The sequence below is a fragment of the Podarcis tiliguerta genome, assembly GCF_965153285.1.
Source record: "Podarcis tiliguerta genome assembly, chromosome: 12".
In the NCBI taxonomy this organism is placed as follows: Eukaryota; Metazoa; Chordata; class Lepidosauria; order Squamata; family Lacertidae; genus Podarcis; species Podarcis tiliguerta.
This window is the reverse complement of record NC_139545.1, coordinates 27,770,245-27,796,266: the sequence shown is the minus strand read 5'-3', so window position 1 is coordinate 27,796,266 and position 26,022 is coordinate 27,770,245. Positions and strand designations below refer to the sequence as shown.

At 38.6% G+C, this 26,022-nt stretch overlaps 1 protein-coding gene and 1 long non-coding RNA gene across 2 annotated transcripts in view; one reads left to right on the top strand and one right to left on the bottom strand.

Moving 5' to 3' along the window:
- Positions 1-24,267, top strand: part of AHR (aryl hydrocarbon receptor) — a 46,642-nt gene extending 22,375 nt beyond the window's left edge. The window contains exons 3-11 of the mRNA XM_083405383.1: positions 5,215-5,324; positions 7,117-7,206; positions 8,253-8,376; positions 8,731-8,861; positions 9,558-9,760; positions 10,578-10,687; positions 12,033-12,174; positions 13,695-14,946; positions 21,372-24,267. Of these exons, the coding sequence (XP_083261509.1) occupies positions 5,215-5,324; positions 7,117-7,206; positions 8,253-8,376; positions 8,731-8,861; positions 9,558-9,760; positions 10,578-10,687; positions 12,033-12,174; positions 13,695-14,946; positions 21,372-21,524 (2,315 nt within the window). The 3' untranslated portion in view covers positions 21,525-24,267. The remainder of the gene's footprint in view (positions 1-5,214; positions 5,325-7,116; positions 7,207-8,252; positions 8,377-8,730; positions 8,862-9,557; positions 9,761-10,577; positions 10,688-12,032; positions 12,175-13,694; positions 14,947-21,371) is intronic.
- Positions 23,223-26,022, bottom strand: part of LOC310660671 — a 365,222-nt gene continuing 362,422 nt past the window's right edge. The window contains exon 2 of the long non-coding RNA XR_014503597.1: positions 23,223-25,727. This is a non-coding gene — a long non-coding RNA (uncharacterized lncRNA). The remainder of the gene's footprint in view (positions 25,728-26,022) is intronic.

Genomic DNA, 26,022 nt, shown 5'->3' with positions numbered 1-26,022 from the left:
AGTTGCGATTTCTGCATTGCAGGGGGCTGGACTAGATGACCCTTGGGACTCTTTCCAACACTACAATTCTGTGCTTATATGATATATGTGTGTTTTCACTGAAAGTATAATTTTGAAGCTCTTCTGTATCATGGCATGTAGTGGTTCTGACATTTCAGTGCTGTTTTGTCAGCTACCTAATCTGAAAGAGAAGTCAGTCTCCTGAAATTAACGTAAGCTGGTAAACAACCATCAACAACTGAATATTTGGTATTCTAAAATGTCCCCCCTTTTTACTTAACTTATGGAAGTTCATTGCAAACTGATTATCTTCATTGGCATTATTTGGAACAGCCATGTTATTATTGTAGTTTATTTTTTAAAATATAAAAGAAGACATCTGTTACTACAATTGAGAATAAGTTTCACTGAACATTGTGGGATTCACTTCTAATAATAATAATTTATTATTTATATGGCACTTGGTTGCTCCAGGCACTCTTGGCTGCTTCCAACAAATTATAAAGCCAAAGTAAAACATAAAACATTAAAAACTTCCCTATACAGAGCTGCCTTCAGATATCTTCTAAGCGTCAGATAGTTTAGAAGTTGTTTATTTCCTTGGCCTCTGACGGGAGGGTGTTCCCGTGAGTGGAACAGGCAGGACTACTGAGAAGGCCCTCTGCCTGGTTTCCTGCAGCTTCACTTCTCACATTGAGAGAACTGCAGAAGACCCTTGGAACTGGACCTCCGTGTCTGGGCTGAACGATGGGTGTCGAGACGCTCCTTTAGATATACAGGGCCAAATTTATTTAGGGCTTTAAAGGTCAGCACCAACAATTTGAATTGTGCTTGGAAACGTACTGGGAGCCAATGTGAATCTTTTTGGATTGGTGTTATATGGTCACAGTGACTGCTCCCATCCTGGCAGCAGCTTCTAAGAAAACTGTAGCACAATTAAGGGCTATAGTTCAGTGGTAGAACATTAAGTAAGATCAGTGTTGTTTTGGCCTCTGTGTATAACCCAACCAGCCAAACCCACTCAACGAATCATGAATGGTGGTCCTTCAAGAGTTTGATAAACATTCTGTTGTTCCTGCCTGAGCACTGCAATAAGCAGAGTGGTGTAAAGCACAGTTTGCCCCAATATATGGTTGGTGGACTGCCTTCAGCATTGTGGAATCATAAGTTGTGCAGTACTAGTTGTTATAGCGAGCAGGGTTCCACACAGTTAAAGGACCAGCCAGTTTCTGATGTTCACATATTAGGTCTGGAGGTCTGGTGGGGGATACGTACACACATAAACAATTGTGTACCATATGCAGTTTTGTATCAGTATTTGGAGATGAACGTATGGTGAATGCCATCTGACAATGGGCAAGTTGCAAAAATGAAGTTGTGGAAACTGTAGCAGCCACAAATATCAATGACAGGTTTTACCCTAAGGTCTTCATCTGGATTCTCAGCAACGGAAAGAAGTGATCATACAATGGGCCATAGTTCAGTAGTAGAACATCTGCTTTGCATGTAGAATGACCCAGGTTCAATCCCCAGTATTTCCAAGTAGGGAAAAACAGGAGACCTGCTACCAGACAGTGTAGAGAAGACTGAGGCTCTGTGTAAGACAGTTCCTGCCTTCCTTAATGTCAGGCACTAGACAACATTTCTCATCCTTGGTTTTTTTGTTCTATCCTAAAGCAACATGCTTGTAAGTGGCACCTCTGAAGTACAGTATGTTTGACTGGGATGGCCACTGGTCTTAGTATTGTGAACAATATTTCTACAGCTTTTGATGTATCTAATCTTCATCTGTTCTCTGTTCTTTCAGCCAGTGCTTCTTTGTACTTAATCTTGTTACTGTTCTTAAGCTTATCTCCATCAAAAGAAGTCAGCTTCAGAATGGCAAATAATATAAGCAAGGTTTAGTTTCAGCCACCAACGTGAAATATTCTATGCCAGTGTTTCCCAGAACTTCTCTTTCATTTTCTAGGACCACATTCCACCCCCCCTTAGCCCAAGTACTTTCTTTGTCAAGGAAAAAGACGGGGTGTAAAGAAATAGAAAATAATAAAATAATAATAAAACACACAATTGCATTATAAATGCTAAATAAGCACCCTATATTAGAATTCACTAAACCTGCATACTATGTACAGTTTTTGTAATTTTCAATATGAACTTTAACTTTTTTATTATTATTATTTCCTCCATAAGTTTTCTGGAGTTGCATCATTCAGTCACAGTACAATATCACAGTATAATACAAGTACTTTAGTTTTCTTTAATACAGACCAAGATTAAATCATTTTCTTTGTCTTCAAAGCTAGAAGCTACAAAAGGACTAAGGTATGCACTCAGGTGCCCTTAACACTGAAAGCATGTCACGTTGCTTTTCAAATTTCCCTGAGTTTAAAAATCAAAGTTTGAAAAGGTATCCCACAGATGATAAAAACCATCACCTGCATGCCCAAGAGGTTTGATAAGAAACAAGTGACAAAATATCCTGAAATCTTCAAGTATGTGTGCACATGAGACCTTACGAAGGTGGCAAAATAGAAAAACACATGCGCACTGACCACTGACACAGACTACAGTCAAGAGGAATAATTATTTGTTTTCATTTGCTTTGTGTTTACGTTAAGTCCATCCTCCATTACCATACCAAGTTAATGAATGACTAGGGAATGATGGATGGTTTGAGACTACAGTATGATTGGGAAATAGAGAAGCTTGTGCTGGTAGCCTTAGCCTCAGTGGTAATCAAACAGATACTTTAAATGTGAAAAAGTTATTTTGCTTGGGGTCAGTGAAGATCACTGGTGTTCTTGAACTTTTTTCAGGTACCATTTCTCAACCTACTTCGATATCCTGCCTCCTGTATCTGCCCCTCTTGACCATGGATATTTGTATGCAGAGAAACAGATTTGAATTTAAAGTGGCACAAAATGTCATTCACAGAATGTCTAAACAATTTATGACTGTTGAGGGCACATCTTTTTCCTGTGATAGAATGCTTTAAGAAAATTGCAGTTGAAAAATTCAGTGCAACTCTGTTCAGTAGATTATAATATGCCTTTGTTTGCAGTAGACTGCTATTGTTTCTTACTAACAGTGGTGGTATTCTATTAGTGCGTAGTAGAATTTAGTAAGCCTGTAAGCTATCTAAAATATTTGTGCTTGAACTGGCAGATTGGATTTAATGCGCTTGAGTTTTAATTTTTGAGAAAACCAGGCTATGTGCAGAAAATTCTTGGCCTTTTCAATCCACTAGTGGGAGTGTGAAATGGGCTTATGATTTTTATGTATTTCAGTTATAATTGGGTTCAAAGCCAAATATTTATCTGTAAAGCCAAGGGTGAGACCCAGAAAAACCTTTGAATGGTTGAAGGGCAAGAGTGGTATCTCCAATTTCGGCTTGTTTCCCCCATGAGAATGGGTTTTGTGGGCTCATACAGCTTCAGTGGGAAGGAGGAGGTGGGGAAGTCCTGTTGGAGAAGCAGACCTCTGTTCACATTTCTCTGAAACCTGCCCATATCATTCAGTGATACAGATATCCCAAGGAGATGTGTGATCATTTTTATTTTATCCCAGCCATCAGTTTGCATGAAACTCACGTGAATTTTGTACAATCAGGCTATGACTTTTTCTGTAAGTTGCATCTTGTAAATTTGCTGCTTTGTGAGTTGAGAAATAAACCAAATATTTGAACTGCAGCGTTGGAACACAAAATGACTTCATGTATCAACATTAAGGAACGTGGTGCATTTGGAGACTGTTTTATTAGGGAGAGCAGGTTGCCTGATTTATCATTTTAGTTGGGGGGGGGGAATCGTAGAGGGTGCGTCATTCAAAAAACTGTGTGTCCAGCAGCATATCACCGGTGACGTGCTTCTTCTCACTTTCAACTACGTTTCGTTTAATGGAGGTGAGAGAAGGGCAGTGGCCTGCTCATAGAGGGGCATCCACTTCATTCACAATATCTGGCTTTATTTTAGGACTGCATTAGTAGGAAGTAAAGCTAGGGAATCTGCATTCCCAAACCTGGCATTTTGGAAGCCAGAGCCTGAGACTCAGACTACACACTAAGTGGAGTCCCATGACTTCGAAACTTTGCATAGTGTATTGTTTGGGGCCTTCCTTGAGGAAGCTGACATGTCTTATTTTCTTTTCTTTCTGATCTTCCACCCCACCCCACACCTCCATGTCACCTTCCTTCTATGGAGCTTGGCTTGAAGAGAATAGATTTATTGTTCTGCAAACCTGCATTTGAGGCTTCATTCTGGGCGGAGAACAAGAGAACACACTGCACCAAAACAACATGACCTAGTGACAAAAACTAGAGAACTGAGCCTTCTATATAAAAAAAGCATGTGCTTAAATGAAGACTGGAGCTGCCTACGTATTTCTTTTTAAGATGGTCTTAATTTATGTATTGCCAAAAATGCAAATAGGAGTCAAATAAAAATCAAATATACATAATTCTTGAAAATTGTAGCTTCCTAGGCAGGAAAAATCAGGTCACAGAGCAGAAAACCACAATACTAGTTCCAGGCAGCCAGAATGAGTGTTTCTATCAGCAAATTCATGTGTTTCATAGCAGTTTGCCCTCAAAATGCAGTGAACATATCTGTAGCATGCATGCTTCCTTGTCTCCCCACCCCCAGTCCCAGCCATTCAGTGAAATTCTGCTATGTAGTCACAGCTTCTTGAGCTTTTGATCAATATTCTCCAATCAGTGTTCTTACTAGCTTCACTCTTCCTTTCATTTATAGCTTAGTTATTGCCAAAGAGGTTTCGTATATCTTCAAAATTATAAGACCCTCAAATGAAAAACAGTTCACTTCATTTTCCCTGTTAAATATGAAATTAATAATGCAAAATGTTGAACTAGCTTCTTCAAATAATTGCGGTTTTTTATTTTTTAAAAAATTATATATAAGACATGCTGTGTTATCCTATTTTACAAAGACAAAACTACATGAGAATTTGTAGCAGTAAGAACTGGAGCAAATACAAGAACCAATTCCTTTGTGAGAAAGCTTAAACCTATCAATGTTGCAGCACTGGATAATCGCTTTTAGAATTATACTTACTCTGTTATTTTTGGAGTTTTCCATCTTAAATAAGCATTTCCAGAATATGTAGTTTTAGAAATAGTACTTTTTTGGTATTTTGTGTTAATCAACTCAAGTGATAATTTGTTCACAGAAATGTTACATTTTTATTTTTCTGCAGTTGCACTAAAATCATCCAGTTCTGCAAAGTCTGACAGAAATGGCATTCAAGAAAGTGGCAGAGCTATTAAACCTAGCGAGACCATGCTGGAAGGAGAACTTTTACTACAGGTACTTGTGGTCATGTTGAAAGAGTTTCTGTGGGAAATAATCTTGGAACATGGGTTTAATTTGCTTCATTCATCAAGAAAAGCATAAGCAAAAACTTTGCATCTATTCCAGTTACCACTTCAGGCTTTTCTTTAATCTTTTTCTAAGATCTAGAACATAATGCCTTACTATGTATAATGGGTTGAGCCAGAAAATCATTGTTTACTAGCTAAGCCTTGTAAGTAAGCCTACAAAAGTTACTAGGCTACTAAAAAATAATAATAATTCACTAGTCAAATAATGGCCTGCATTTCAGTTTTGGCTACAGAACAGGGAGAACCTTCTTCATGGAAATACAGGCTAATAAAATTATTGGCTTTAACTGGCAAAGGAGGGATGGAATGGCCCCACCCCTCTTCCACCAGTCTAGGGCATTTATGTCCTGGTCACAGGGGAAAAGACTTTCCTTCCTCAACCTTTAGCACAAATACTAAACTGACAGGCTAGGAGAAATTTGTCCATCTTCTGCCAGCCCACTCACTGGCCTGTACGGATTTCCTTGTCACCTATGACAACCAAGCAAGTTGTTAAATACACACTATGTTGCTCATTTTGCTTATTTGCATAATTTAATTTCCTAGCTTCTTTAAAACACTGTCCAGAGTGAATGTTAGTATTTTGGGCTTAAATCAAACTAGTAAGTTGGGATCTGAATTACAGGTTTTTAGGTCCTCAGCTCTGGACCGCATATGTATTTTCAAAATCCCATAATTAAAGCATTAAGCATATAACATCATAGGTGTACCTTAATCTGTAAATGTGTGCAGAATCCTTTGATGCTTTATAGTAACACTACCTGAAAGTGCCCAGTGTTGCCTGGGAATCGAAGAAACTAAAACAGATTAAGATTTTTAAATGAATAGTGTAAGTTGTTAGTTTTGAGGGCTGTGCTCAGCCCCCACCCCCTGACACAGAGCCCTGATCTGACCTGGGGGACACCTGACCAGATTTGGTCCTGAATCCATTTTGGGGTGGGGCTAATGTTTAATTAGCAGGCCAGGGGAAAGAGGGACTGCATCTCCTTTCCGCCTTCTCCTGAATGCACTGCAGAGATCAGGAGAGTTGTCTCCTGCTGGGTGTTGCTTTGACAATGCATTCCGTGCAAGAAATAAACTAATGAAGCAGACCTAGTAGCTAGCGGGGCTACAGCCTTGGTGCATGATTCCTTCAGTGTTGCTGGCAGCTGGCACCTGACACCCAAACATAGACAAAAACCGACTCCATTTTCATGGGAACAGTCATGACAAATTGGATGACAGTATCTCGAGTTGCCCAAACCCAGGTAAAACAACCAGCCAGATGGGTCTAAACCTCTTCCCAAGAGATATAGTAGATGTTAGATTAGATGATGGACCACATTTTCTTAGATGCCATTTCTAAGGTAACATTCCTATGAAATGGTCATCGAACATTAACATTATTACACAAGTGTCTTTGATTTAACTTTGGATTTAATTTTCACATCATAAAACCCTTGGACGTTAGTATTGCATGCCTAATGTACTAGCAATCTCACTCATGGGGGTTATTGTAGATTTTATGTAAATGCTTTGAAAATCAAAAACTTAGTCTTTAACATTGTTTTCTGCTGCTGATTTGCTGTTTGGTATTGGCCAGAATAATAATTGTGGCTATATTAACATTTTTCCTGTGCTTCTTGTAATATATATTAAATTACATTTTTAAATCCTCTTTTTCAACATGCAGTATCAATGTATTTTTCAAATTAAACTTGTTGCTGTTCTATCTTCAGGCATTAAACGGCTTTGTGCTGGTGGTCACGTCAGATGCACTCATATTTTATGTTTCTTCTACAATCCAGGATTACTTGGGTTTTCAGCAGGTAAGCACTTTTTCCTCTTTCAGAAAGAGTACTTTCAAAGTTTTGGGTCTGCTTCGAAAGGCAAATTTATTTGTCATGATGGCTTCTAGAGAAATCCCAGAAATGGTACCTCCCTGGGTAACAATGGTAGATGCAAGCAGGTCTTAAGGAAGCTGTAGAGAAACCTCTTATAAAGAAACTATGGCCTATTTTAAAAACTACCTCTGTTTCAAACTTCCAGCCTTCTGCCTCATATAATTTAACTGCTCCATGAAGACACTGGGGGAGATTATATGGAGAGTTGGGCTCTGTCACTTGTTGCTATCAGTAGCTCTCTTGAGGTTTCCATCTGAATGTATGTAGGTGGCACAAAGGTGTTTTGCACCAGCCCTCCACCTTCTCACTTCCGGTGCAAAGGCCTCAAGAACAATTCCAAGCACATGTGTGAAACACAGGAAGGTCAGAAGGAGAGGGGTCACCAAGTGTTGCACAAAATATGAAAATAAGTAAATAATTTGTGTAGCTCCTGTGAAAGGATTAAGAATTTCAAACAATCACCAGCACCCTCAAAAAATAATGTTCTTACTATGAGATTTAAAGTTGATTTTAAGTCCACAGCCTAAATGTGACTTTGATTAGTAGACTAGTCCCTTAAAAAAAAAAAGGTAATATATTTTATTATCTTGATTCCGAATTAAGCACTACCTAACTTATATCCAGTTGTTGGAACTTTGGCGGGCACTGCATCAGTTGAATGTATACTCCAGTTAGATTTGAAATAAGCAGACCAGTTTCAACCCTGTTCAAGATATGCTTATATGCTTAGCACCTTTTGGATGTATTGCAAGGATATTGTGGTCTTTGTTTTGCTTCCAATTGTGCAAATAGTTTTAATAAACAATTATGAAGGATTTAAAAAACTGGTTTTTGCTGGATTAATTCTATAGGAGTCCATTAACTGTAATGGACTGTCTTACTTAAAATGTGATGAACTGTAATCTTTGTAGCAATAAAGCACAGCAATATTACTTAGCATTTTCTTTGCTATCATTGTCTCTTGAATATAGTCTGATATTATACACCAGAGTGTATTTGAACTAATTCACACGGAAGACAGACCAGAATTCCAGCGCCAGCTTCACTGGGCTCTGAACCCTGTACATTCTACAGATTCTGGACAGATAATGCAAGGTTAGTATCTGGTAGTAGCACTAGCAAATAATTTGTGTCTGTCTTTACGAGACATATCTATGAAGAAATGTTTATGTTTATAGGTATTGGGGAGAAAACTTCACACTGCATTCTCTCCTACTACCTGCAAAGGTGCTTATCTGTAACGGGGACTGATACTAATGGGACATGCATCACACATCTAGAGGTTTTCCAAATGGCAGATATTTATAAAGTGTGTTATGCCTTAGCGATACCTCCCACTGTCATTCTTGTTTAGAATAGTATTTGAAACCTTGGTTACAAAGGGAGTTGCCATTATCATATGAACAAATGTTTGTCTAAAAGGAAGTCTTAAATGATCTTTTCATATAGGTGATAATGGCTTTTCACAGTCAGCAACATATTATAACCCAGAGCAGCTACCTCCAGAGAATTCCTCTTTTATGGAACGAAACTTCATCTGTAGATTACGCTGTCTCTTGGATAATTCATCCGGGTTCTTGGTGAGTACAGAGTTGCATTAATGTCTGGTTTACACCTAACAGGATACTATGATTTCACTCAATTTTTAAAAGAAACAAAAAGCTATCATAGCTATTCCACTTCTGAATCCTGTATGCGTGAGTAGGGCTATATTGACCTTGAATCGGAGCTAGCAAGTGCATAGCCTTAAGCCAGGCATAGACAAACTTCGCCTTCCAGCTGTTTTGGGACTACAACTCCCATCATCCCTAGCTAACAGTACCAGTGAAGTCGGTTTGTGTTCCTGCACATGCGCAAGTGCCGAAACCCGAAAGTAACCCGTTTCGGTACTTCCAGGTTCGGCGCGGTCCACAACCCAAAAACGCGCAACCCACCTCATTCATATCCCGAGGTATGACTGTACTTTCAAAAGAATTGTTTAAACGATATAAAAAAGTAATCTGCATATTTGCATAAAAGTAACTACTTGTGAAATAACAGTAAAGGGATTCACTCTCAATAGTGCATGATGCAATGGCTGTTCATCAGATCTCTTAATTTAAGATTCACTATCCTTTCACATGATTGGTCGTCCCATAGTAAAATTGGGTAAACTTGCTCTTTTGGATGATGTTTAAAATATACAGTGGCATAGCTTATCACAGCTATATCTAACAAAAATGAAATTGTATCTAAAAATGTGGCATGATGTTATAACCTGTTTTCTTCTTTTAAAGGCCATGAATTTTCAAGGGAGACTAAAGTTTCTCCACGGACAGAACAAGAAAGGAAAGGATGGCGCGTCTATATCCCCCCAATTGGCTTTGTTTGCAGTGGCTACTCCACTTCAGCCTCCATCCATTCTTGAAATACGTACCAAAAACTTCATCTTCAGAACTAAGCATAAGCTAGACTTCACACCTATAGGATGTGATGCAAAGTAAGTGCAAGGTTATCTGAGAATTATTATACACTATAGCTGAAATTCAGAAGTACAGGTTAAAGTTGTAATATATAAGTCTATGAAGCCCCGGTGGCAATTGCTCTGCATCCTTAGTCCTTACACCCTTTCCATTGAAGTTCAATTAATTACCCCCTCTAAATAAGTACAGCTTCACTCATGATCTTCTTGTATCTTTAATGACCCAAATGTACATATTTCAGAGAATTACTGGTCAATAATGAATTTAAGCCACATTTTCAGGAAGCAAGATATGGAACACTTTTCTTCTATCATCATCATCATCATCATTTTTTATTTGTATGCCGCCTTTCCATAGTTAAAACAGTGCTCAAGGCGGCTTATAGCATGACAAGATTTACATAATTACCAACATAACAAAAGTCATAAACAATAAACAGAGCACATCAGAAGGTACACAACAAAACGGAAAACAATTTCCACATAAATCATAAAATCTAAAACTAAAAAAATACAACATTAAAATCAATAACAATTTAAAATGACATGGATAAAAAATAAAAACAATTTTAAATTTTTAAAAAACAATTTTAAAAAAAGGATCCACTGATCAGTGATACTGGCCTACTGTACTTATTATTATTATTATTATTATTATTTTGGGCAACATTTAGCTGTTGCGAATTGCTGAGTAGTTGTTGTTTTCTGCTTGTTCAGATTTTCAGTGGGAAATTCTGATTTTATTTTGGGTTTTGTTTTATTTATTTTTCTTCAAGCTCTTGAGCTGTGAAAGGATTGCACAATATGTTTAAAATGTTTTAAATATCTTTTGCAGAGGCCGAATTGTGCTGGGTTATACTGAAGCAGAACTCTGCATGAGAGGAACAGGATACCAGTTTATCCACGCAGCTGATATGCTTTATTGTGCTGAGAATCACGTCCGAAGTAAGTGCCCTCTTCTGCTGAGCCGTGAAGCAGAACAAAGTGTGCCAAAATAAATTCAGAAATGTATCCAAAATTAACCGTATTGTTTTTCTAATAAGGGCTTTTTTCTAGGCATGTCCTTCGACCAAACATGTGAGCTTACGTTGGAAGAAGCAGTGTTTAATTTTCCCATGTGGATTCCTTTAGCTTCATTCTCCATGTTCCTGTCACATCCTGCTCTTTGCACTTCCTCTTCTCTGCCTCTCTTGCTGCCAGTTCAGCAGTTTTCTCAGGCAGATGGAAAAAATCTCTTCAAAGTAGTCAAAGTCTAAATTTAGAACGTTTTCTGACCTTGATGTATTTGAATCCCTTTGTCACAAATTTTGACCATCTCTATAGCTTCTGCTGAAGGGGTGTACTCTTTCTTTGTCCTATATAGCATTTTATTTGAGATGCCTTCCATTCTCCTTTCCTTGCTGAAAGCTTTTTTTAAACTACAGTTTCCATTAATATGGGAAATAACTTTGTTTTCTAAAACCAGTTAAAATATTCCATATTTTTATCCTGTTTAGATACACCCCTTTCCCCCAAAATGCTGAAAAGTTTTAAATAAGTTGCAGTTGAAACCTCTTGGGTTCCATAGCTGTTATTTCTGTTTATCTATGAAATATTGATCATATTTGTACATAATACCGACCCATGGTTTAGTATGTTATGTACAATTTGCAATGAACTTGGGCTTGCATACTTTCTTTTACTTCTCCTATATAGCTCGGAAGATATTTTTGGAAGCTCTTATTGACAGATTTAGTTAACTGGAATTTAACACTGACTATGGTCAGTTTAAATCAAGCCAAATTCAAAACATGGTTTTCTGAAGCCAAATTGTTTAAACTAACCACAGTTTGTATTTACCACAATTTCATGACTGTACAGTGCAGGGAAATGTGATTTGCTAGAAGCAGAATGAAAAGTTTCAAAAGTTATTCCAGCTATACAAGAGAAGTTCTATGTCCAGCACACAATCCTGAGACTTAATTATGCTTGTGCATTCTCAGCAAACCATGTTTTAGCCTGGCATGCAAATGCAGTCATTGTGTTGTTGAGAATAGAATACAGAACAGTAGGTTGGATCCAAACTTCGTCATATCTAGAGTAAACCACTGAAATCAATGGGACATGAGTCAGTCATAACCAAAGGCCCATTTAAATGGATATGCATTTGATCCTGAAAATTAGCTGGACTTAACCTTTTAAGTAGTTTTGATTTGATTAGTTTGTAAGTTCTATGTAAATAGGCATGCCAAACTTTTTATTGGGCATCATTAAAGATGCTTCTCTCTTTTTTCCTGCTCAATTTTTTTAGTGATGAAGACAGGAGAGAGTGGTATGACTGTGTTTCGACTTCTTACCAAAGAAAATCGATGGGCCTGGGTTCAAGCAAATGCACGCCTGGTTTACAAAAATGGGAGACCAGATTATATTATTGCTACACAGAGACCTCTTACGTAAGTAGCCACTGACTTATAGAGACACTGCAGTTGGGATGATCTAAGGATATATTATTCAAAACAGAGATATATAACCCAAAAAAAAGTGTGTCCTGTGGGGAGAATTCTAGCTCTGTACTTCCTATCCTTCCACTAAAAGCATTATCTTCCTATGGAGCAAATGCAGGCAAAATGTTGGTTCTGTAGTTAGTTATGAGAATCTTGACAATGCCTGCTTCCCCCTTAACCACAGTTAATCAGCGCTTCCTTTACATGGGATCTGAAAAAATGCCTTGCTTTGTTTAGGGACTTGCTTAATGTTGTTTTGTTCTTCTTTTCTCTATGGGTAGTTTGGCCCTTTTTGCAGGGCAATATGTATTTAAAACAATTATATTAAACTTTTTTAATTGTTGTGGTGTCGCTGTATGAGTTACTAGTAACCTTCAAAATGGGATACGGTGGGTAAATTATCTTATAGACTGAAACCCCAAACAAGTACATGCTAGAGGCTTGCATTAGCCCAGTGTGAAATTATTTGCTTTTATTGTCTCTGAAGAATAACTACAGTATCACAGGCTGCTTTTAACTCTACTCAGTTTGAAAAAGCTATTTCCCATACAGCCAGGGAAACTGTTATTAATCAGAAAGGTTCTTGATGCCCCCTGAGGTGCATAGAACTATCTTCACTTTTTTGGATCTTCGCCTAAATACAGAAAAGTAAATATTCTGTAACATGTTTCTGTGAATGACAAAATCATTTAAAATACTTGGGTGTCCTTTCAGTTGTTGTTCTTCATTATTAATGCTATGCAGAATATTCATCACATTATTGACTGTTGTTTATAGATACAGGATTGATAGAATTTCTAATCTCCATTAGCAAATAGTTTTGATATAAAAATTGAACTTAATAACTAGGATGCAGAGTGTCCAGTCATCTCTCCCCACCCTTCCCTGTGCTTTCAAAAACATTTTGCCATGCAGAATTGGCAGAAGCTAGGGGTGTCTTTCAAAAACATGTTCAAACTTCCTGTAGGCATAAGGAAGCTGTCATGTGGTCCTTTGGATTTAGGTCAATATGTAAATTATGTTTCTTTTCTCCCAGCCTACCATTAGTGTCTGCTTCTTATACAGGTGTGCAGTTTTAGTGCTGTGCCTTTCCCCCAATTATAATAGCTTTCTGTATCTGTTCAGGTACTGGGAGAGTCTGTTGCAGCACTAAAGTAAAATACAGTGGATGCTCAGGTTGTGAACATGATCCATGCGGGATGCACGTTAGCAACCCACAGCATTTGCAACCCGCGTGGGTTGCAATTCGGCACTTCTGCGCATGTGCAAAGTGCGATTTAGCGCTTCTGCGCATGCACGACCGCCAAAACCTGGAAGTAACCAGTTCCAGTACTTCCAGGTTTCAGTGGTCCGTAACCCAAAAAAACGCAACCTGAAGTGTCTGTAACCCGAGGTATGACTGTATGGCTTTCCTTTCTTTCTTACAGTTCCTGCTATTAACTTGCTATTCTTGTTATTTTGCAATTCAGAGATGAAGAAGGGGCAGAGCATTTACGGAAGCGGAACATGAAGCTGCCCTTCGTGTTCGCGACAGGTGAGGCTGTGCTCTATGAAGTGATGTTTCAGCCGCCTGGCTTAATGGATTCTTCTCAGGCAAAGGTTAAAAGCAGCATTGGGAAAGGAGCTTCGTCTAAGGCTACACTGCGCAAAGAATCTGTTGATCCCAATTCACTTCTGGGTGCAATGTTGCAGCAAGATGAATCTGTGTATCTCTGCCCACCTGCTCCAAATAAAATGTCCTTTGAGAGGAACCTTTTTGCGGACACCTGGGATGAACTGGGTAGCATGATGGCCTGTGATTGGCAGGATAATGTTTTACCAGTGAGGAATAACAGCATTCTGAAACAGGAGCAGACTGAGTGCCCCCAGGAAAGCAACTTGATGCTTCCTGAAGACAGTGTGGGACTTTTTCAGGATAACAAAAACAGTGAACTGTACAACATCATGAAAACTCTGGGTGTTGACTTTGAAGATATAAAATGTTTTCAGCAGGATGAAGAGTTTTTTAAAAACGAACTTTCTGGGGCAGATGATATTAGAGACATAGATATAACTGATGAAATCTTGACCTATGTTCAGGAGTCTTTAAACAAGTCTGACCTCTTGTATTCGGGTTGCCAGCAGCAACAGCAGCCCATGGTTCAGAACTCGACTTGTTTAATGCAGCAACAACTGGAGCAGCAGCAGAAGCAACCAGGGGTGGAGCAGCAGCAGCAGCTGTGTCAGAAGATGAAGCACATGCACGTCAATGGGATGCTCGCAAACTGGAACTCTGTCAGCAGCATGCCCCTTAACCCTTCACAGCAACAGACACAGCCGTATGTCTTTTCTGGCATGCAGGAAGTAACTCAGGAGTTCCCTTACAAATCTGAAGTCAACACAGCAACATACGCATGTAGGCAGGAGTTCATTCCCTACAAGCAGCCAACCAGCATGGTGTCACAGCTTTCAGATTTTACACAGATAGACTTCCCAGTAGGAAGCTTTGACAGATCATCCTATTCAGGGCCTTCTGGTCTGGAGGATTTTCTCAGTTGTTTGCAGCAGGTTCCCGAAAGCCAGCCTTGTGGAGTAAACTCTCAGCAAGTTATAGTAACTCCACAGACGTGCTATGCAGGTGCTGTGTCAATGTATCAGTGTGTATCTGAAACGCAACCAAACAGCACAGAACAAATGCAGTATAATCCTGTGGTATCTGGACAGCAAGCATTGCTAAGCAAGGTATGGCATTTCTGAAATTATTTGTTTGGCTTTTTTTTAACTTGGAAATGTGCTGTGTCAGTGTTCTGAGAGTTGCTCTCTAGCTAACAATTTTAAATATACAAATTCATTGTACAAATGAACTGTTACCATCTGATTGGTTTGCATCTTAATTTGTGCATGGAGTTTTATTCAGTGGGCCACCCTAAAGAGACCTAAGGACTTAGCTGCGTAGCATAAATTTTCTGGTACCCCTCCAATAGAATCCTTTTCTCCTGCTGCCTCATTATTGCTTAGCAATTATTTTAACTGTAACTATGAAGAAAAAAGGATCAGTCATGTCAAATGGTGAATTATTTGCTTCATTAGGGTCAGGAAACTTAATTTTGCTACATTACTGTAGGTAATTTAAGATATTTAAAGTAGTGATTAATGCACTTTTGCATGGGAAGAAATAGATTTAAACAATATCTACATAATTTCAGTGTGTTCACATGGTCAGCATCAAATGCTGTCAGATTATTTTCGGAGTCATACGGAGCAATTATTTAAGAACCAAAATAAGTGTAGAAGGACAATATTATCTTTAATGGCTTCACATTATTGGTGAATAAATTTTGTCTGGCATTCAGAAGTTTGTGGGATAGAACACATTTATGATGTCTCCTTAGGACAGCATTAGGAGAAAAAAACTAATGTGGCTGATGATGGTTATTTGGTGTAGGTCAGGTCTGGTGATGAGTCTTCCAACCCCAGCTGGCAGCTTCTCTTGGCAAACTGTCATATGGGCTGATCTGTAAGAGGATCTTGCCTTGGGACTAAAATTGGACTTTCTGATCTTTAAACCATTTTAGCCTCAGTTCTGTTAAATTTGTATACACAGGAAACTAAACCCTGTTGATATTACTTGCTGCTGCAAGTAACGATTACTTGCTGCTGCAGACCAGGATTTCTCGAACTTTCTTCTCCCAGGTTTCATTTGAAAGGGCTGAAAATTCACGAGAGCCAGAAAATGACAGAGCCAAAGGCAGAATCAATCACAAAATGATAGTAAACTGAGGTAGACCTTGGCATAACTAGCTGGCAGTTACTGGCATTTTCTATTGACACCTACTTTCTCTTTGAAAATTGCTAAATTCTTTGCCACAGAAATTTCCTTGTGGCAAGGAGGTCCATCATTCAGCATTTCTCAACCTAAATATAGGCATTGGCTCTGGAGGTGTCGTGACTCAGCATCCCCATTTTAGGTAGAATTTGCTAAACCAGGGGCTCCTTGTGGAGAAAGTGTTTTGTTTTATATTTTCTCTCCCACTCTGTGTCTCAAAAGTCATTCCTGTCATTTATTCTTGCCTTCTCCTTTTGCACTGAATTTGTCACCTCAAACCATGAAATAACCTTATCCCTACCCCGAAAAACCAACCTGCTGACTTCCTTCACATCTCTTCTCTTTTTATATTTCCTTCTCTTATAACAACTTCCCCTCCCTTCTCTGTTCCCTGATGTTGTTGATTTTATTTATATATACATTGGTACCTCTGGTTGTGAACGGGACCCATTCCGGAGGCCCGTTCGCAACATGAGAAGAGTGCAACGCACAGCGGTGCATCTGCACACCCGTGGGTTGTGATTTGCCACTTCTGTGCATGCGTGTGATGTCATTTTGCACTTCTGCGCATGCGTGAGCCGCGAAACCCGGAAGTAACCCTTTCTGGTACTTCCGGGTTGCCGCGGGACGTAACCTGAAAGAACGTAACATGAAACAAACGTAACATGAGGTATGACTGTATATTGCAGTTGCAGGCACTTTCCTTTTCGTCTCCCTCAGACTCTCTTCTTTCTCTAAACTGCTACTCAGTCTGTCCATCATCTGTTTTCCATCGCTCTCTCTCTCTTTCTTTCTTTCTTTCTTTCTTTCTTTCCTCCCCTCTGACTTTGCATGCTACAACCTTGCTCTCAGAATCACCACCACATGTTCCTATGTGCCATGCTTGCAAGATGCTGCTGCGCTTGCATTGGTCAGTCCAATAGGCTACAGTATGCCCAAGCACTGGGTGCCCATCTAGTCATAGACATGGGCCCACTGATGGCCCCAGACCCTCCGCTGACGAAGTACTGCTGTAGATCCATGAAAAAAGAATCAAAACACTACAAGATATTAGAAGCTGGCCACTGCTTAAAGCTATGCTTTCAACTTTTAGTACAGTGTTGCGTGGCTAGAACTGTAATCCTTCCATAGCTGTAATAGTTGACATTTTTCCATCATTGTTTGAAATGCAGCTGGGTCTGCCTTCAAGCTATTATATTTGACTCATTCAGTAGCTCTCTGACTCACCCAGCTTGAAGGTTTACTTTAGTTTGCATTGAAACTTTTTTTTTTTACTCCAGTAAGTTTGAATTCTGAGTCTGAGACCCTATAACAAAGCCCACAGCTAAATCTTCATCCACAGTAGTTTTCATTAGTTGGCAATTGTCCCCAACAAGTGTTATAGACGTATAATCTTCAAAACCAAAATAGACTTTTATGTGCCATATAGTATGTGTCAGGCAACAAATGTAAAGAAACTTTCACACAAGCCCTTTGTTTGGTTTGCCATTCTCTTTGCTTAGCTTGGAGCATATATCCAGATTCCAAACTAGAGGTTTTCTAGAAGGACTCACATTCATCCTGTTAGGATTTTTTAAAAAAACAGTTTATGTCTTCTTCAACTGCAGCTTTGGGATCTAGATTGATTTCTAAAATGTAGTTTAGTGTATAAAGTCCCTTGTGACAGTTCCCCCAAGATCACTTCACTGACCATACTCTCCATGTCTTGCGGCAAAAATTTTCATCTTTAAAAATCACATTGAAAACATGTGCTGTTCGGAAGCTACAGTGAATTATTCTTGTTTACACAAACTTGGCATGTAATAAACATTATGGACTGCAAGTGTAATGGCCATGGATGTGAAATTCCCATAAGCTATAACAACAACAGCAACAACCAGAAGTTTCCTTCCCTATCCCTCACTACATGGGCCAAAACTAATTTGTACCTAGGCAAGAGGAAGCGTTGGATAGTTGGAAAAACTGCAGGATAAGGAATGGCATGAGGCTACAGGGACCATCCCTGGCCAGTAAACTAGATTATGCCAAATTTGCACATTGTCTTAATAAATATATCAGCAATCATGCTGCTCTTATTCATTTCAGTAAACATGAATTGAACAAACTATATATTTTTTTACAGTTCCATGTCTCAATAGATGCTTACAGATAATGACATATGAAATCTTATCAAATTTAAGCTTCTTTATATGTGTAAAAAGGTAAAGGGACCCCTGACCATTAGGTCCAGTCGTGGCCAACTCTGGGGTTGCAGTGCTCATCTCGTTTTATTGGCCGAGGGAGCCTGCGTACAGCTTCCGGGTCATGTGGCCAGCATGACTAAGCCGCTTCTGGCGAACCAGAGCAGTGCATAGAAACGCTATTTACTTCCCACCAGAGCGGTACCTATTTATCTACTTGCACTTTGACGTGCTTTCGAACTGCTAGGTTGGCAGGAGCAGGGACCGAGCAACGGGAGCTCACCCCGTTGGGGGATTCGAACCGCCGACCTTCTGATCGGCAAGTCCTAGCCTCTGTGGTTTAACCCACAGCACCACCCGTGTCCCTAATATAATCTCTCTTTTGATCCATTGAAATCAAAGGGGCTGACTTCCTCATACCTGGTGAAATTCAGTATAGTGTAAGTGGACTTTCTCTTTCCCGACCCAACTTTCACTTTACTCTCCTTCCCATCCCTGGAGTTCCCTGAACCTCCCTCATCTGCCTCTGAATGTCTCTTAACCCTCTGGAGCAGATTTGGGAGGGGGCTGCAAATGGGAGGAGAGGCAGAAGAAGTCTTGCTGCACAAGCAAAAGGCCATTCCGCTCATGCACAGACACCAGTGAACAATCACCCATCATGTTGATGAAAAAATGGGGGGGGGGGGCTTAGAACTGTCAGGATTAAATAACATATTTGTCAGGTATTTGCTGCTCAAAGTCAAGACCTTCAACGTGGGTTCCAAATAAAATTTTGATATTAAAGGGGAGAAAGGCACTGAAACAATAGTTTTAGAATGCTTGTGTGCATCAGAATATGTGCTTTTCTAAGAGCAGTCACCTGGAAAAAAATTGTTGATAACGTTGCTTTTAGATTTGACTTGTATCAATTCAATATGTTACCAGTTAATTTTATGAAACACTGCATTTCTGAAAAAGAAAACAACCCCAGCACGCAAGAGGAGGAAGGAAGCACATAAGGCTAAAGCTTGGTTCTCCTCTACTCTTGCATATAATGCCAAACCATGACATGATAAGTTCTGCATTCTACGAAACTCTTCATTAAAGCTTTGTGCTTGTAGGATTTAGATCTCTTGCTATAAAGGTCAATGACTTGGGGTAGAACATGCTCTGGCAGTTTGGAGTGTATGCTTGCACAGCCCTTGGCTGCACTTTCGTTGGCCTTAGTTGGTGCTATTGATCTTTTAGAAAACCTCCTCTGGGGCCATCCAAGTCCACTTTTTAAGAGAACATCACTAGCCTTTGCATACGCATCCACCGTGCATCCCACAAAGAGACTTTTTGTTAATGCATGTATTTATTATTATACATCCTCTCGGTGTAATTATTTGGATCATGTGATTATTCATGTCTCAACAAAAATTGCATTGTAGAACGTTGCATTTAATAGAGCTGGATTGTCTTTATGATTTATAGCCATTTCTGAGGGTGCTGATGTGTAATTTTTTGATGCACTTTATACTCATTTTAAGAAGAATTCTCTTCAGGCTTTTTGGAGCATCTGCTTTTGGCCTGAAATGAACTTGAAAACACTGTTAAGAGGAAGAGTTCAGTGAAAGGAATGATTCAGACAAGAGCTAGTGGAACTTCCGTTATATAAACTAGAAAGATCTAAAGTTAGGGGTAGCCGGAAAACAGGCTCCAAAATATTCTAACTGACAGAAATATAAATTAAATTTTTGACCTGTTAAGGTGCCGAGATTTACTTGTGGTCAGATCAAGTGATACAAAATATGCTTTATCTTCCAAGTCATTGGATTTTGTTATAATTTTTCTCTACAACTGACAAAAAGATTTCAGAGCTGTCAAATGGCTCAGTATCCAAAAGTCTAAATAGGTTTCAGGAGGTTGCAGCAGTTCATATTCGTATATATTTTAGGCTGCAGACGTGTACACATTTATGTAGGAATAAGTCCATTGAACTCATTGGGGATTATTTCTGAATAGCCATGTATAGGATTGTACACTGCATATCTAAGTTATAGTGTTATAAATGCAGTTATTTGTATTTGATACTTGTGTATAATCTATTTGATAGAACACTTCTTCAATCAGAAGATGTTGCATATTCGGAAACCAGGCTAGATGTTTTACTTCTGCTTTTGTTGATGTTGCCTGTGTTAGAGCTTGAAACTAAAGCATTTGAAACAAAATGTGAAATTTAGATCTTTGATTCAAAGACTGAAATGTGATCTTTGCTGCCTGTGAAATAATGTTTTCATGGGTAGGTGGGCGAGTGAAATTAGAACAAAATCCAGAGGGCACTAAATAGCAGTGAATATCTGCTGCTGCCAAATGCAAAATACTCTGAGGCTGTTTAGCTAAACATGTATCAAAACATTCAGAATTCATAAATTTTCTGAAAATTTTGAGAGCAAATTCATCACCATAATAACTTCTAATGGAATACCCTAAAATTAGGTGGAATACCCTAAAATTAGGTGGTATGTTCCACATACTTGGTAAACTGCCAAAGTATGCAGAATTATATTAGTTTGTACTTTTAAAAAGCAAATTATAAAACCTCCAATGAGCTTGCCCATGCTGTCAGCATCCAGCACCTATGGACTGTTGAGGGTTTCCTCTTGAGGTGAGGTGGATGAAACAGGCCTGCTTGAGCAGATATTAGGTAGATACTGTGCTAGGAAGATGAAAACCATAAGTTGTTTTTTAAACACACACACACACACACACACCACACCACACCACACACACCTGTATTATATGGAGAGACTTAGAAGAAGAAATGGGGGAAATGAAATCTTTTCTCTTCATTCAGCAGAAACCAATCTTTCCTGCTAGGCAAGAATCATTTCAGGTAGCTAGGAAAGAAAATAGTTGTCCTTTCAACTACCAGTTAAATGTGTCCCGTTAAGATTCTGTGTTACGTATTTTACAGGTGTTGGGATAAGTTGCATTTAGTTTTCATTGAAATAACTTTTCACATTGGCTCCCAAAGGACCCGAGTGCAACTAGCTTAGCTGGGATCAAATAGTTTCTGCTTAAGCAGTGAAATTAGAATACTGCATGCAGGATCATTTATTCTGTACCTGGATATAAATTAGCAGTGTTAAGAAGAAAGCAATTTATCTTTAATAAGACCTTGCCTTTTTTTTTTCTAGTTCCAGAATAGTTTTAATGGAGGAAATATGAATGATGCATATCCACCGCAATTAGATGTTGTCAACACCCAGCCTGGAACACATCTTCAGCCTCTTCATCATCCAGCAGAATCCAGACCTTTCTCTGATTTGGCATCCAGTGGTTTTATGTAGTTCAAGAACAAAGTCATATAGAGAAAGAGATCAGGACTGGATTATTGAACAGAGATTGAAAATCATGTGTGGTTGCACTTAAAACGCATGCATATAGGATTTGTCATCCCAAACCTAATATTCATAGGTGGAAGTTGGAGCTGTAATCGTGGCCTAAAAGTGTTCACATGTAATTTTCAGTGAGTGTGAAAATATGCACTATTGCAATATTACTGCATCACATTGTAGAACATAAGATAAGGCAAATGGTTTTATGTTTAGCAGATAAAATGGGCACTTTCGACAATCTTATTTGGAATGGTATAAGATAGTTAATCTTAGATTATTTTAGGCCTTTTGAAAAGCCATGTTCTAAATAGAGGAGCAAGTGAAGCACTCAATTTTTTATGTCTTTTCTTCAGTTAATTTTATTTAGTAGTTTTTCAGCTTATCCTTTTACTTTACATGTCAGGTTCTAGCACTTTAGTAGACGGTTTAATACAAGGGTTTGATACACAGTTTTAGGTTTTGTACAACCAAATCCGTTGCATTCCTCCTTTACAGTTAGCCTTAAGTGCCTCACAACTTTGCTACCTTATTTCAGAAAGGAGCTTGTTAGGAAAAAGGAGATTCACTGTAAGAACAAATCATATTTACTTTGTGACTATTTAGTGATTACTTTGGTTTGTTTTTAAAAAGCTAGAGACCTATAAGCAGTGTATTCCTTCTCTATTAAATGTATATTGTTTTTCTTTAGAATTTGATATTATCCTATATGTGCAGAGTTTTTACTTTGTTAAAAGACTGGGATTTTTGATTTTGTGTTTTGTTGCTTTTCTGCATTCTTCAGGTAGAACAGGGTAAAAACAGAAACCTTTTAGGAGAAAATTGTCTCCTCGGAATTAGCTCTGAATTTCAAATACTGAAAACATGTGCCTTATCTTGTGTTACAACACTTGTCAAATGGTCTCTTTAAAAAAAAAGTACAAGGCTGCTCTATGCAAATACTTCCATTTAAAGCGGTTATTGAGATAGGTTAATTTTAAAAAACCAGTGGAAAGCAATGTCTCAGTAGCAAATAGTACTAAAGTTTACTTTTGTAAAATAAAATTTCTACACTGAGGGTCAAATTTTGATTGGCTGCTGTTTTTCAACCGTTCCAGTGGGGAGAGGGTCTGTTCATGTTAAATATCCCTGATGATTGCACTCTAAAAAGAAAAAGCTATCTTTCTATGTGTATGTGAATTCACTTTAAATGTCTTTGTTCAAGAGATGAAAAAACTGAAAATTTATTTTAGTTCAAAATTAGAGAGAGATGATCCTTGTAACAAAAAAAAAGGATATTTTAAGCTTTGTTTTTAAAAATGGAAAACATTTTTATCTGAGGATTTTTAGAACCGCATACACCAATGTTTGGTGTTTCATAGTAGTTTAAATGGGGGGGGGAGGGAGGGATGTGTACATGTTCAAACAAGTGAATATCCTTACATGCTGTTAATATGTAATAAGCACCATTTAATGATGTCTTTGTAAAATATTTTACAAACAGTTAATTTTAAAGTGTTATTCCATATTATTAAAATGTCTATTGCATACATATGTATAATGTAAATGACAGTGTAGACTCTTCAAAAAAGAAAAATAATAATAAACCAACTCCCTCCAGGGTGGTGTTTAAATTTTTGATGAGAAAAGAGTTTCAGTTAAGTTTTTTATATATATATATACGTTTATATAACAAGAAGGAATGTTTTTAAGGGTAAGGTTGTATGGATAGCGGGAGGTGGCTACTCATTTTAATCACTTGAAAGCGGTGTTGTTGTTTTCATCTTAAATCTGAGTCATGGTAAAATTTTGCTTACACAAATCATGTAAATTTGTCCTTCTAGAAAAGATGGCCAGGCAGTTTGTAGACCTTCAAATTTAGGATCTAGCCCTGCTTTTAAAAAGGAAATATTGTTTGATACTATGTTTCAATAATAGCTATGAAGCTTGGGCTGTAATGCCCTTTAAGCATTGAACTTTGCTTTGGCCATCACTAAACGCATTAGATTAGTAGCCATTGATTGCTTCTTATTATCTTCTTTCCAAACAATTGCTGTAATATTTTTTGTAACAGTATCTTCTTCTTATTATTATTACAAGAGTAATGTTGACAATCAGTAGCTGTACTGTAAAATGTGAAAGGTTCAAAGGGATAATGTAGGGTTGTTTTTTTTTAAAGAAAAAGACCAAAACAAAAACAAAACATTAAACTCCACAACAAATTGAGACCTGCATATCATATCACTTCTGCTAAACCAAATATGATCCCGCCACTAAGTGCCAAGGCCTGCAGTACAAACTGGTGTACTGCTTTATTGTAGCCTAGTTTAATTCTGTTATGTGTAATATCAACTTGTTTCTCTGCATTAGCTGCATCTATATGTAACAAACCTGTGTATTGGTGGTGCACTGTTGATCTACACCAAACTGTTCTCAAAAGTGATGAATTGCTGACTTATCGCCCCACCAACCCCACACTTACCCTCCCACCTCCAAGCAAATTATTTCCTAGTTTTAATCAGTATTAGACTACCCATTTTTGTAGATTCTGTCTTGGCTTTCCCCCTTTCCGTCTGTCTCCCATCACCCTTTGTTATCTATGCTTTATGTCATGCAGTTAATTTCTTACGTGTTGGGGTATAATTTTATAGTGCTTTTAATGAGCTTCAGTCAAACTTGTAAAGCATAATATACGACAATAAAATATCACCTGACTAGAGCTAATACGTAATTTTTTCCACAGCACACCATACTTTATTCCTAGTTCTAGAAGATAATACAGACACTTGAAAGCATATTGAATAACTTGGTTTCCAGGACTGCTTGGGATGGACAACCCTCTTTCATACACAAGATCCAACATTGCTAGACCTCCCTCTCTCTATAACCATCTGTTGCATACTCCCTCAGGTGTCTGTCTCTGGCAAAGGTACCAGCTGAGTTCGTGTTACTCCCCAGTAACAGAAAGAATTTCAAAATGCTTTTGGTGCCTTTGAACCCCTCCTTCAAATGCCAAACAGAACAGAGTGGAAAGGATGATAGAATTCAAAATGAGGCTTCACCTAGTTTTTGCTGCTACTTTTAAAACAATTGAAGTGGATCTAGACCAGAGCTTTCCAAACTGTGTTGCATCATGTTAGTGTGTCGGCTGCAGTGTGTAGGTGTGTTGCGTGAGTGCGCTCAGTGCTCCTCCCGGGGCTGGAAAGGCGTTAGTTTAACCTCCAGTTGGCTAGTAAAACTGAATTACTGTGTCGCGAAATGATGCATGTCTAAAAAGTGTGTCACCGACATGAAAAGTTTGGAAAGCTCTGATCTAGACTTTGTTATGCTTAGGAGAAACCCATTAAAGCTAGTGGGACTTCAGTGGTAACTATATTTTAAGTTCCATTGTTGTATTGGGTCTCCTGTAAGCATAATTAAGGTCCAGATCTAAGGCCTGCGTGTGACGAGGGAGGAAGTAAAGGGGGGCATTTTTTTGACGGTAGGATTTGTTCTGACATTGCCCCCCCAGTGAGAATTTCCAAATGCTAGACCTGACCTTGGATAATATTAGACAATATTTTTATTCAAACAAGATGGGTCCCACGCACAGAAGCATGTTTTTGTACAAGGCTGGTACTCTCTTCCTTTGGCTAATCTCAGCAGCTAGATCTCCGCTTCAGCACTATGACAGTGGTATGTAATTCTGCTCACATTATTAGGACTGCACAGAAGAGCGGACTGGCACAAGGTTGATGCTACACAATTCCGCATGGGAACCTTTCGACTGCAACCATAATATTTCATTCTTTTGGTTGTGGGATTTCAGAGAAATTGTCTTCGAAACACTGACAACTCCATAAAGGATAACTTTTAGCTGGGTTGAGAGCTGACATCAGAGTCCAACATCCTGCTTTCTTCTCAAACTCTTTCTTCTCAAACTCATGTACTTTAATGTAGAATTGTTCACCTCTGTTGAATGCTTTGTGAATGTGTGGCACAGATTGGGATGCTGTTGTTGCAGCTGTTTTGGTACCCTTCACATTGAAGCCTCTAGATACAGCGGTTCTCAACCTGTGGGTCCCCAGATAATGTTGGACTACAACTCCCATCATCCCTGAGCTCTGGCCTTGCTAGCTAGGGGTGATGGGAGTTGTAGTTCAACAACATCTGGGGACCCACAGGTTGAGAAAGGCTGCTCTAGAACAAAAGCTTTTTGTTTTACAGGCATACTGAAGTGAGCTTCAACTTCCCTTTCGTATATAAGACAGGAAAAATGAAAAGGTCACTTGTAGTTGTCGACCACAAAATTTAACTCTATCCCTTAGACTTAAAAATCAGTTACCTTTAGCTACCAGGATGAAATGCAGCATTTAACATTCTACTGGTACAAGTGGAAGACCTGCAGTGCTCCAGATGTGGCAGAACACCCACCCCAGCCAACATGGCCAGTGGTCAGGGATGGTGGGAGTCGTTATTCCCATTTAAGGACCAC